The following is an 11,870-nucleotide window of genomic DNA, read 5'->3' as shown; positions in this document are numbered from 1 at the left end:
TAAACACTGTGTGGGATTCAAATGCTATTAAAAGGGTGGAGACACAGTATGAACAATCATAAAGCACAACACACACAGCTTTACAATATTTCATTTTGTGTATGGGGTTCCTGGTATAATTTTCTTCATGCCAGGCATCGCAGTATGCCAATGAACTTGCTGCTTCTAACATCCAATCTTTCGTATCCTGCAAACTCAACCTGCCTTCCTTTATTTGTCTCTTTTTATTAAGTTAAGAATTAAATTGAATTCAGCAAGGTCAATTAAAACATAGTGACTGGATTATAAAGTGAGTGCACCCTATTAGGCCTGGGTCCCTCCTACTGTATATCACATGATGGCATTTAAAACAAATAGTATCTGATTGGCCTCTAGGCCCTGAGGGGGCTATGTTCCTGAATATATTTATTGTTAGCTGTGCACTGCAATTCTGGAGCGCTGATGAAGACAACTGCAGTGACAACAACTTTATTTTTTATGTTTAAGCTTTGTCAGTTTCCAAGAGTGATTTCAACCCTTAGGTGCTTTTCAATTCATGTATAGTTGCAAAGTTGCAAGATTGCAACAGATTATTGCTCTTTTTATAGGCGAGTTAGTCAAATGTTGCAACTTACCTTTACTTCGCACATTCTCAGGCAGTCATGGTGACTACAGAAGAGGTGGCAGGCCAAGCAGGAGTCATATAGACCGGTGGTTCCCAACTTTTTGTCAGACGCTGTCAGGTGAACTCAAGTACCCCTTCATCGACACTACCCATCACTTTCTAAAGTGTGTCTATTTGAATTAATTGAAAACTAGATGTCATGTTAGAATATATGTACATTTTGTTTGTTTTTTTTACAAATAAACCAATGTTTAGGTCAGTTTGGTTAAGTTTACGTTCATGCTATCGTACTACCACTTGAATTTGCAGAAGCTGGACGTACAAACTAGTTCTCTATCACTTTCACAATTGTATTAACATTTATCATTAAAATAACATTTATTATTAACTTGTAGCCAACTATTTTATCATTTTCTACATAACCTTTAGCTACAGTAACTGTTTTAATTTATCTGATGGAGTGCTAATTTTTTATTCAAATTTTTATATATATCAGTCATATATTAGTCATATAGCTCCTCCAGCTTCTGTAACAACACTGGCAGGAAGATAGATAGCTAGATGGAGGGCAAAGTGAGCAGTAGTGGCAGCGCTCTAAATTTAGTCACCCCTCCGCTTGTGAACTAAATACCAATGACAACAGTCAAACTGACACCCACCCACTCATTCGGTCACTCAGTCAGTCGGGTCGGATACAGCCCCCTCTGCCCACCCTCCCCACGACAAGCCCCAGTGCCGGGGAACGCAAGCACCCACACGGGTCGCACTCCTAAGTCTGAACCTCTCGCCTCTCACCTTCCTGACTTCCTACCCTGAGGAGACAGGCACAACTTGAGACTCCGCCCTGAGGGTCCTTCAGGACAGGTAAGCCATCACTCGGACCTCTCCACAGGTGTGCTGTCTAGTTCTAATGTTACACTTCCACTTTGAATCAGGATTCCCACCACCACCTGCAGTTGCTCCCTCATCATTTTCCAGTTAATGACACAGCTTGCCTATTCTATTCTCTTAAATTATTTATATATATGTTTTTGATAAACCCATCTCCTTTTGACTTATTGCTTGGCATTTTTTGGAGGTTCAAGATTCGGAAGCTAAAAGTAAACTTTGCAAACTTGCCTTTTAATCTACTTAGCCAAAACTGTGATTTGCATGGTAAATATACTTTCGCTATTGATAGGCTCCTTTGTTCCATCAAGAAAGCATTTTGGATTGGAATGAAACATATGTGTTTTGTTCACTGACACCTTGGTGTAAACTTTCCGCTGTGTTATTTCATTCACTGTCTGACGTGTTTTCTGTGACAGCACCATGGTCTCTATCTGTGTCCTTTCAGCCCACTTGGGTAATTTCAAACATATTGATTCCCAGGCCCCTGACACAGCTGGTTGCCATGTCTGAAGAGCGTGTGCTTGGCGTTTAACAGCCCAAGGTTATTTAAAGGGATGTGCTAACTTTGCCCTTTTCACTGCCCCAATCACTTCTATTTGCTTCGGTGGGTCTTTGTGCGTGGTGTGGATGCTTGATGTTGGCCAATCGATGGCCAACATGCAGCCGTGTTGTCTTGCTTTTGTGTCTCATTTTACCTTGGAACAAGGGGTACTGATGTGCTTTGTTTCCTGTGACTTTTTGCCTCACCCCCGACTCTCCAGGGGCAGCCATGTCACAGTTCTCCACCATGACAACCAGAGAGAGGAAAATGCAGGCGGCAGCAATCTGCAGGGAGGTTCAAGCCCAGGAAGGTAGCAGTATCATCTCCTCTTCACTTCCTTGTTTTCTAATCCCTGTAACCTCTCAGTTTCTCTCTCTTTCTCTAGTTGCATCCTTCTTTGCTACTGTTTCTATCTCACATTCTCTTCTTATCCTCACATCGTTGCTCCTTCCACCCCCCCTACATTCTCTTATGACATAGACACAGATTTAACACCATAACTTAGAGTACACATTTAATTCTCAGACATATTAACTTTACTGTAAAGTTGCTCACCCTGCCAGACACAGACATGCAATGGACACGTTCACTTTATAGAAGGTATAAGCCCACCATTTGCCAGTGCAGCAGTTGCCAACCCTCCCTTCTATGACCCTGACTATAAATAAGCAAATGAATACTTTTATGGGCCAAAGTAACTAATCCCTTTGTCGTTGTCCTTTGAACACGCTATTTCAAGGCGAGGACAACTGTGTGGCTGGGTCTGAGGGCTACTGACAGCTGAAAAATATTCTGGCAAATTATGCGGCTACCACTTGTATATAAGCCTATGACATCTCCGTGATCAGCATGCAGTAGCTAGCATGTGGCGCTAACCACAAAACAAGCACTAGACATGAGTGGATTACGAGGGGAGATAATTGCTCATTCATCATATCGGCAGGAGTACCAAGTCAGCAATCCATGTAGAGGGCTTTTTGCAGCAGGCTTTTTTTCTGTGGGAATATAATTTGTGTTCAATGAGCTTTGATAGGTGGGAGTATAGGAAATAGAAAAATAAATTTGTCTTGTCAGAAATCAGATCAATTTACAAGTATTTATTGTATACACAAGCTCCTTAGTCTTTTGTTTGTCTCTTTGTGTCCAGATACAGAGATGGATCTTGGGAAGAAAGTCAATGCGCCTAAGGACATCATGCTGGAGGAGCTGTCTCTTACCTCAAACCGGGGCTCTCGTCTCTTCAAAATGCGCCAGAGACGCTCAGAAAAATACACTTTTGAGAGCATCCAGAATGAAAACAACCAGCAGCTCAATGTAAGCAGAAACTGTGATGCAATAATCACATATGAATGAATACATACAAAAACACACATGCACGAGAAAAAAAAATTCATTGAATTCTGTCTAAATTGTTTGTTACAGGAGTATTTCAACTTTTTGGAAAATACATAGAAACCCTTTGTTGCCAAGAGTTATATGAGAATATCAATACCACGTACAAGTATGTGCATTAACTATGGAGCTCTGAAGGAGATTAGTTTAGCTTAGCATAAAGACTGCAAGCAGGGAAACGGTTACAATGGCTCTGTCAATTCTTAGCAAGAAGGCAAATAATTGTATTTCCCTAAAACATGTTTTAAATACACATAAATTCACAGTAGATTGATATGGATTATCAAAACACTATTAAAACACACTTCGATAAAGTGGTTATAGTAACACATCACACTGCCAGAGCGTGTTTTCTTCAAGCACAGTCATGTTTTCCCTTCACTCGAAAAACATTCGCACAATACCTTACATCCTGACAAAGTACATGTGGAAAAGATGAAGCACTTAAAGTGTTTATTTGACTCGTGCTCTCTAGACATGGTGTGGCACAGAAAAGTAGTTATAAAAGTCTTCCAGCGGTCATAAGTAGCTCTATTAATGTCCTTTTGTGTATGGATGGGCAATGTGCCAAGTCCGCTTTTTCTTTTTCTCATCAGTGCTTATCTTAGCCTGACCTGGTCAGAAATAAAACAATGTATGTATCAAAACTCTCATTAAAATTTAATTAAGATAAAGTAAGTTTATCTTTGTTATATCTAATTACTTAGCAGTTATATCTTCTTTCATTTGTTTGTGTTGTGGCTTTGTATATTTTTCATTGCCCTCATGAAGTCCACAGATAAAATAATTATTATCCTCAAGGAAAGTTTTTTCGCCTCATCTTTGAAGTGAGCAGAACTCTCTGATTTGTTTACTGCTCGGGGCAACGGAGGGATTTTATTTCAAGTTGTCAACATTTCCTAAGGAAGTCTTGGAGTAAATCATCATAAATATCTTTCAGAGGGATGAAAGCTGGATGCTTGGGCTGCGGTACATTTCATTCCAGCCCACAAAACAATGTTTTTTTAATGTTAGGGAAAAGTGACATGCATACAGTTTCTCTGCTTCTTGTTGTTGGAAGATCGAGGTTTGTTAACTGCTTTTGAGTCCACATGAAAAATGGAGAAAAAAAATGTGGTTTTAATAAGAATCATTAAAACTACTATGCCACTGATTTACTGTGCATGCAACTCACATTTTTTATTTTAATTCAAGAATTCGAAATATGTCATAACACATATAGCTGATTACTTGTGCCATCTTCCAAAAATGATCCAATGTGCCATGAGATAGGAAATTGTTGATAGAAAAATATCACCATAAAGTTAACTTAATAACTGTTCTGGAGTTCTTAGAAAAGAGAAATCAGTAAATGCATGTTTTTGGCAACTCCATCTGCTGAGGAGAGGGTCAAAAGCTCCAGAAAAACTGAAGATTAATTTGTCAGCTACTGTTCCAGGTCAAAAGTGAAATTCGAATCCCAACAGATGTAAATTTGTATTTATCTTTTCTTTTAAACTTAACTCACCTCGTCTTTCTTTTAGAACATAATGGTTTCTCAGACTGAGAATGGGAGTGCCACGGACAGCCGCAGCGGCAAGAACAACATGGATGTCGACCAATCGCCTACAGTGTCATCTGACACACCAGATAGAAGCATGGTGCCAAATCCAGACAGCATCGCTCCGGGTAGGTAACAATACAACCAAGAGTTCAGGGACCCAAAGCCATTGCAGCAGTGATGTACTGTAGCTGAGCATAGCCTGTATAATATTAATGGACAGAGCATGTGTGACATCACCCATTGGTTTGTGGAGATCTGCTATGAGTCGTCGAGTTTGCTGTTATGGGCGCAGCCAGACTGGTTGCGGATGTGGCGATTTTAGACGAGAGGGAGGAGTGAGGGAGGAGCCATTACGTTACACATTTTCACTGGCAATCACATCATAGCCACGCCCTAAAACACCCCCTGCTTTATCACCGATTTTAAAATCAACGAGACCATAATTAAAAAAATGAACATTCTGTATGGCAAAAGACTTAAAACTAGCGATTGAGACCATAAACTCATTATGAAAATGTTTACTGGGGTAATAAATCAAGTGAGAAGTGGGTCACTTTCTCATAGACTTCTACAGAAACCGACCTCCTTTTGCAGCCGCGCGTGTTGCCCCCTGCTGGAATTCAGATACAATGCAGGTTTAAGGCACTTCCGCATTTGCAGCACTTCTCCGAACCGGATGCTTTGTCCATTAATATTATACAGTCTATGTAGCTGAGGTTGGATGGACAAACCAGTTAACCTCGGTTCCCCTCAGTGATCTTACTTAGTCTCTGTTTCTGCAGAACAATACAACTGCTTTCCATCTATTACATCATCACACAGGAGTATTTTATCTATGATTGTCACTGTCATATGTTGCAAAGGTTTGGCTTCATAAACATGTTTGGTATGATTTTGCCATGCTGAACTTCCCCTTTGTTTTTGTTTTAGTTTTTTAACAATACTGAATGTAGTACAGCTCAAGCGAGATGGTAGTGTAACGCTAGTTATTGTTAGTGTTAACTATTAACTGGTCGTTATAACACATAAGTACTTTCGGGAAATGGATAGAGTAAGAGCACGGGGACAGCTTCGACTGTGTAACTTGGTCCACTTTGATGACACTCCTCGAGCGTAGGACAACTCAAGACTCATAACAAAACGTGCTTCATCATCTCATCATCATATCCCTCTGCCAGCCTGTTACCGAATGACAGGCAGGGTACAACATGTTAGATAGCTCCCTTGTTAACTCAAGCAACAGAATACACTATGAAGCTACAATTAATGGAAATATGTGACTTATTTCAGTAACCCTAAACTAAATATTCACAAAATAAATCTCATTTTACATTCTTCACTTTCTTCAGATGAAATGTCCCCATTTCAATAAAGCTCATCTTACAGTAGTGCTCCTGGTGGATAAACTGTGTGGATGTGCTCTCCAGAAAGCACTGGATGTATCGAGTTTTGATAAGGATTCAGCTGTTTTGTATGTACTCAGGAAGGATTTGATCGTAAAGGAAAGCATTTTCTTCTTGCCTGGAATCTTCTGGCCTCAAGCAGAATATGATTATATGTTTTTCATTCTCCCTCTCTCTGCTTGTCTCCTTTCTTACTCCGTCTTTCTATCATCATCCCACTCCCTTGTTTCATACTGTAGCTACTTCTCCACATTCCCATATTGCTATCACTCTCTACCTCTTTTCCCCCTTCTCGTTACAATCAACTTTGACCATCTTTGTTAGGAAAGAAATGTTGATTTTTACCCACGGAAGTGTTTCCTGTTTGCCTCTCGTGCCACTGATACCATCAGTGGCACTCACATCCTCCCTCGTGTCTAAATTCTGCCCAGTTGACACAAAACCAATACTGATTTAGGGACGAGTACGTCAGCACAGGGGTGGGGTTTTATTTCTGGAGCTCAGGACCAGACACCAACCTTCAGTGTCTCAATGAAGTCACTCCAGCTGTAGCAGAAATCAGGCCAGAGTGCAGTAGGTATCAAATGGTTAGGACTCTTGAAATAGCACACTCACCCGCCAATGTTCCATGTCCCTGTAATGCAAAATGTCTTTACCAGGCTATAGTGATACACGGTGAACTTGATTATCAAAGAGCTTAAATAAGACAAGAATTGATAATATGCTGAAGATTTTGAAAGTATTAGCTAGAAATTGGTAACAACATTATATGATCATTTACCATAGGAGGCATGGTGCAGTAGCTGTTAAAACCTTCTAAAGTTGTATTCATATGTCCATTTGAATTGTTTTGTGCCATTCTTGAGACAAAGCATAGACAAATATCAAATGTGTTTTTGATTATAGAACCATTTCTCAAAATGATGCCACATTTGAATGTTTGGGAAAGTCATCCTCTCTTTTTGGGATCCTTCTTTCATCTCCACACAGAGTGCATAGAGTGAGGTCTGTGACAGTCCTTTCCCACAAAAATATCAACTCAGCCAAATGCTCAACCACAAGAAATAAATTCCATGGCCTCAGAACATCTTTTACACTGTGTTTTGTAATAGATTTTCCCCAAAATCTGTAAACCTCTCCTCGGGTCTGTTTGGTCTCTCCTGCTTCCTCCTCAGGGCAAAACATAAACTCAGGAAGGGGGATTGTTCATTGTGAGCGGTTAGGACGTGACATGACGCCCTGTGTTATGTAATGCCTGAGCTTGCAAGCCCCCCTGAGTGAAGTGCTTGGTTTGAAGTATATTGCTTTGGATAGGCCTCTCCCATCAACACACATGGACTAGGTGGGAGAGGCATACATGCAGACATACAGACACAACACACACACACACACACACACACACACACACACACACCAGACAAACACGCACACACACACACACACACACACACACACACAGGGAGGCTGCCCCTTGATTTGTTTTGCTGTGAACTTTAAGAAGGAATTAAGGGCTGAAAGAAGACAAAACTGTTGAAGGTATTGCAATTTGGGGCACTCAAGCAGATATTAGGAAGTTACATATTTATAACAAAATATATATATATATATATATATATATATATATATATATATATATATATATATATATATATATATATATATATTAATATTTTTGATATAATGTTGTAATGCTATTTATTTAAAAAACAGTTCAAGTTAATACAGCACAATACAATTTAAGTTGCACACATGAATATACTATTCTTATGGATTTTGTAAAATGTTTTTCTATTTTCTCTTTTGAAATTGAACTATTAAATTATTTTTCCTTACTCATCTGTCTTTCACTCTCTATCTCTCTCTCTCTCTCTCTCCCTCACGCACACACCCACCCACTCACACACACACACACACACATACACTTCACGTAACACTAAGTACTTTAAAGCTAAGAAAAAGCAGCTTCAAATGGCAGTAAGAGGTACATTTTTTAACTTTAGTACCAATAAATCATGTGATGAGACATCAGCAGACTGCATGCACTCCTAATCAAGTTCACTCATGACCAGCTGACCGGTCCTTGATCGTTTAATATGTTACAAAAGGGAATCAAAGGGAAGGATCAGCTTTCTTTGGACAGCATGTTTTGTTGTTGCTGTTTAAGAAATAGTGGAAATAGTTATAGAGCAATTTAGCTCTTAAGTTTCACTTTATTACTAACCATGTGTGTCGACTCCAGAATTGAGTAAAATTAAAAAATACAAATAAATAGATGTAAAAGGAAAGGAAAAAACTATGGAAAACCCTATTTTAATTATCACTGTCTATGTTGTACACCCACCTAGGGTACGGAGGTCCTTTGAAAAACATCCCTCCAGAGAAGTTCAACCGTACAGCTGTACCAAAGTCCTACCACTCACCCTGGGAGCAGGCCATCATCAGTGACCCGGCCTTGGCTGACACGCTCAACACCCACATGCCCGAGCCAGAGCCCCAACCTGACCTACCAGGGTACAAAAGTTTCAACAGGTAACAACCTTACAGGTTTAAAATGCCTACTTTAAAGAAGCAGACACATGCAAACTGGACTATGAACATTTCTTATTTAAAGTGAGCTTATGTACAGTATATTTTGGTAAACAGCAGCCACTGTGACCACTAGTGGCCATCATGGGAGGATGGTAAATGTTAGACAATGGTATACAGTAGCACAAGTATAGGAGACTCATAAAGCCTTAAAACTGACTCAGTAATGTCGATTATATACAGCAACCATATGCTACTGGTCATACAGTCATACAATCGAATACGCAAGTGTATTTGATTGAGCAAGGGTGTGTTTTATTGCCTATAAATTCAATTGAGATATTGTGTTATTCAAAACTAACATAGGCTGGCTTTAATTCATCATGGACACAAATGCTGACTGAGAGACAAAGTACTGTCCTTCATCTAACTCACAATGTACAAAAGTATGCTTCTCACTCTAAGCAGCTGTCTCTGGTCAAAGTCTTTGCTTGGCTTTAATTAGTTGCATCACTTCAAATGTCACTGCAGTCCCTCTCATTAGCACATGACAACTACTGTTAAAACACTGTCACCCTGTCACCTCCAGGGTGGCAACCCCGTTTGGTGGCTTCGGTAAGGCACCCAGACCTGCTCCCATCAAGTCCCTCCAGGTGGAACCCCTCCCTGACTACCCAGAGCTCCAGGGGGACGCGACAGTCAACAGACCCTCCTTCAACAGATCTGCTCTGGGGTGGGTGTCGGTGGGCGATCCAGTCCCCTTCCCTGCTGTTTCCGTTGAGCCTCTGCTCATCCCTGAGTCAGAGGACCTTTGATCCCATAATGAGGTCACACAGAGATGCTGTCTACTTAGTTGCTGCACCAGACGTTATGGTGGGCAGGTTAACAGTTAGGACAGAACAGAGTCAGGGTGAAAGAAAGTGTTAAGTTACCATGTATGCAGCATGCCTTGTTTTTTCAGGGATGTTTACTATTGCACAAATGAATTAATCATCCTGTACGGTAGGCAGAGACACTACTGGAAGTAATGGAATTTATTGTATATTAATGTGCATAAGAGTATTTTATCTTGCAGACACAAGTTTTTGCTCAATAAAATGGTGTAGAATGCAACAAGTCCAACATATTTTTTTTTCTATTTCTAGTTTAAATGTTTTCATGCTTGAATTTTGATTTTTACCACTAAAAGGGTCTGAAATGCTTCTGTTTTTGGACATGGTTACAAATTTGTAAAATACTCTACAACATGCCCCCAGGTAATAATTTCACAGTGAGTGGGTATGCGCCACACTGAAGGATCACTTGAGAAAAATGATGCTGCACCTGTGTGTTACACTTGTATGCAAACCCATCACTTATCACATCGTGTGAGAGAGAAAAGATACATGTGAACCACTGTAACAAGCCTCAAGGTTACTATGCCTGACAAATCAAATCTGCTTCACTGACATGAGCATCATGATGGATGTGTCTCTCACCTTTTGGCTATGCCAAGTTGAAGGAATGGGATTAATGGGAGGGCTGCTTGATGAGCTGTGTCCACTCCATATCTCTATCTATCTCTACAGCAATTGGGAATTTATCACAGACATAACAGGCTTAAGCAAACAGACTTGTCTGATTTAAAAGTTACCAGCATGTTTGAGAAGAGCTGCATAGACAATTTACAGTGGGTTAACTGTTTCTTTATTCAGCTAAACAAAGAGCAAAGCTCATTATTTAGCTTGGTCTGAAATTTCAAGTTTTTGAGTACTCCTGTCACATACACTACAGACGAATAGGGTAAACTTTTTAACTTATAGATATCACCATTAAACTTCCCAAGTTGATTGCATACATTTAGACAATTCTCAATTCTTGTTTCGTTTTGTTGACATATGAGAGTCAAAGGCTTTTACAGATGGAATTTATTTTCTTTTTGTATTACTCCATAAATCGGAAAATATTATCAACAGCCATAAAAAAAAACAATTTTTGCCATGTTTGTAGGAATAAAATCTGGTTTAAATCAGGCTATGAAAGATATACGAACAACCCCTCTGTAAAAACCTTCAGAATGTACTGTAGATAGGAATGAAACTGGAAAGTTTGGTGTATGTAAGTGCTACTGAAGTGAAGATTTCTACCTCAGGGTATGAGAACAAAAACCTGATTTTGAGAAAACAGCCATAAAAGATATGTATAGTAAAATTCTATACATTTTGCAAGACACAAACAGGTGAATAGGGTAAAATATTTTTACTAATAGATATTACCATGAAACTTCCCCAGTTGATTACTTACAATAAGACAATTAATTGTTATATTATAAGTTTTCTGAAAGATTATCTTTAAATAGGAGGCATTATCTAATGAAATTACATGCTATCTATTTTGGATGTCTTCTTTCCACTAGTCTGACAGACATGAAAGAAAAATTGCCCAAAATCTTAAAATTGACCAGTGCATGTCTTTGCCTGTAGTGTCTCGCCTTCATTGTATGTACTACTTCTTTCCTTAACAAAAACATAGCAATTTATAATACTAATGTGTCTCTTCATTGTCTTAAACAGTTTGCATATTTTTGACTGCTTCTTAACCAACAGTGATATTTGAATAACTGAAGAAAACCTGAGGCACTGGAGAAGGTCAAATATTTCACAGCCCTTTTTCACCTCTTTTAGTTTTCCGTTTACATTATCATACTCTTCCTGTGTAATCACTGATCATGCAGTCCAAGGTTAAAGCCAGGGAGCCTATTGTAACATCTGGCCAGCGAGTGCAGATGAAAACTAGCTTTTTGGCTAAATCTGGCACATTTACAGAAATGTTTATTAATATGCACTGACCCTTTCAAATAAAAATAAAGATAAAGAAAAGAGCATATCCACTCGTTTTACTTGTGACGGCAGATTAAAAGTGCTTTGCTCGTTTGGAGTATTAGGTTGCTTCTATAGTAACTGTAGGTTTGGTGTAAAATGTACCATCACG

At 39.4% G+C, this 11,870-nt stretch overlaps 1 protein-coding gene across 1 annotated transcript; it reads left to right on the top strand.

Annotated features, from left to right (window-relative positions):
* The first annotated feature begins 1,317 nt into the window (after positions 1–1,317).
* On the top strand, positions 1,318–10,022 carry myoz2a (myozenin 2a). The gene is made up of 6 exons (XM_028564309.1): positions 1,318–1,468; positions 2,257–2,346; positions 3,184–3,350; positions 4,952–5,096; positions 8,720–8,903; positions 9,490–10,022. Exons 2-6 carry the CDS (start codon positions 2,265–2,267, stop codon positions 9,713–9,715), a joined length of 804 nt encoding a protein of 267 aa, XP_028420110.1. The 5' UTR covers positions 1,318–1,468; positions 2,257–2,264; the 3' UTR covers positions 9,716–10,022.
* Positions 10,023–11,870: the final 1,848 nt, after the last annotated feature.

Source organism: Perca flavescens, chromosome 19 (genome assembly GCF_004354835.1).
Source record: "Perca flavescens isolate YP-PL-M2 chromosome 19, PFLA_1.0, whole genome shotgun sequence".
In the NCBI taxonomy this organism is placed as follows: Eukaryota; Metazoa; Chordata; class Actinopteri; order Perciformes; family Percidae; genus Perca; species Perca flavescens.
The sequence above is the reverse complement of the archived record's forward strand: the minus strand, read 5'-3'. Positions and strand labels throughout refer to the sequence as shown.

Coding starts and splice junctions, on each gene's coding strand:
- myoz2a (XM_028564309.1), top strand. CDS start 2,265: ATGTCACAGTTCTCCACCATGACAACCAGAGAGAGGAAAATGCAGGCG. Junction 3,351..4,951: donor AAAACAACCAGCAGCTCAAT/GTAAGCAGAAAC, acceptor TCTTTCTTTTAG/AACATAATGGTTTCTCAGAC. Junction 8,904..9,489: donor GGGTACAAAAGTTTCAACAG/GTAACAACCTTA, acceptor TGTCACCTCCAG/GGTGGCAACCCCGTTTGGTG.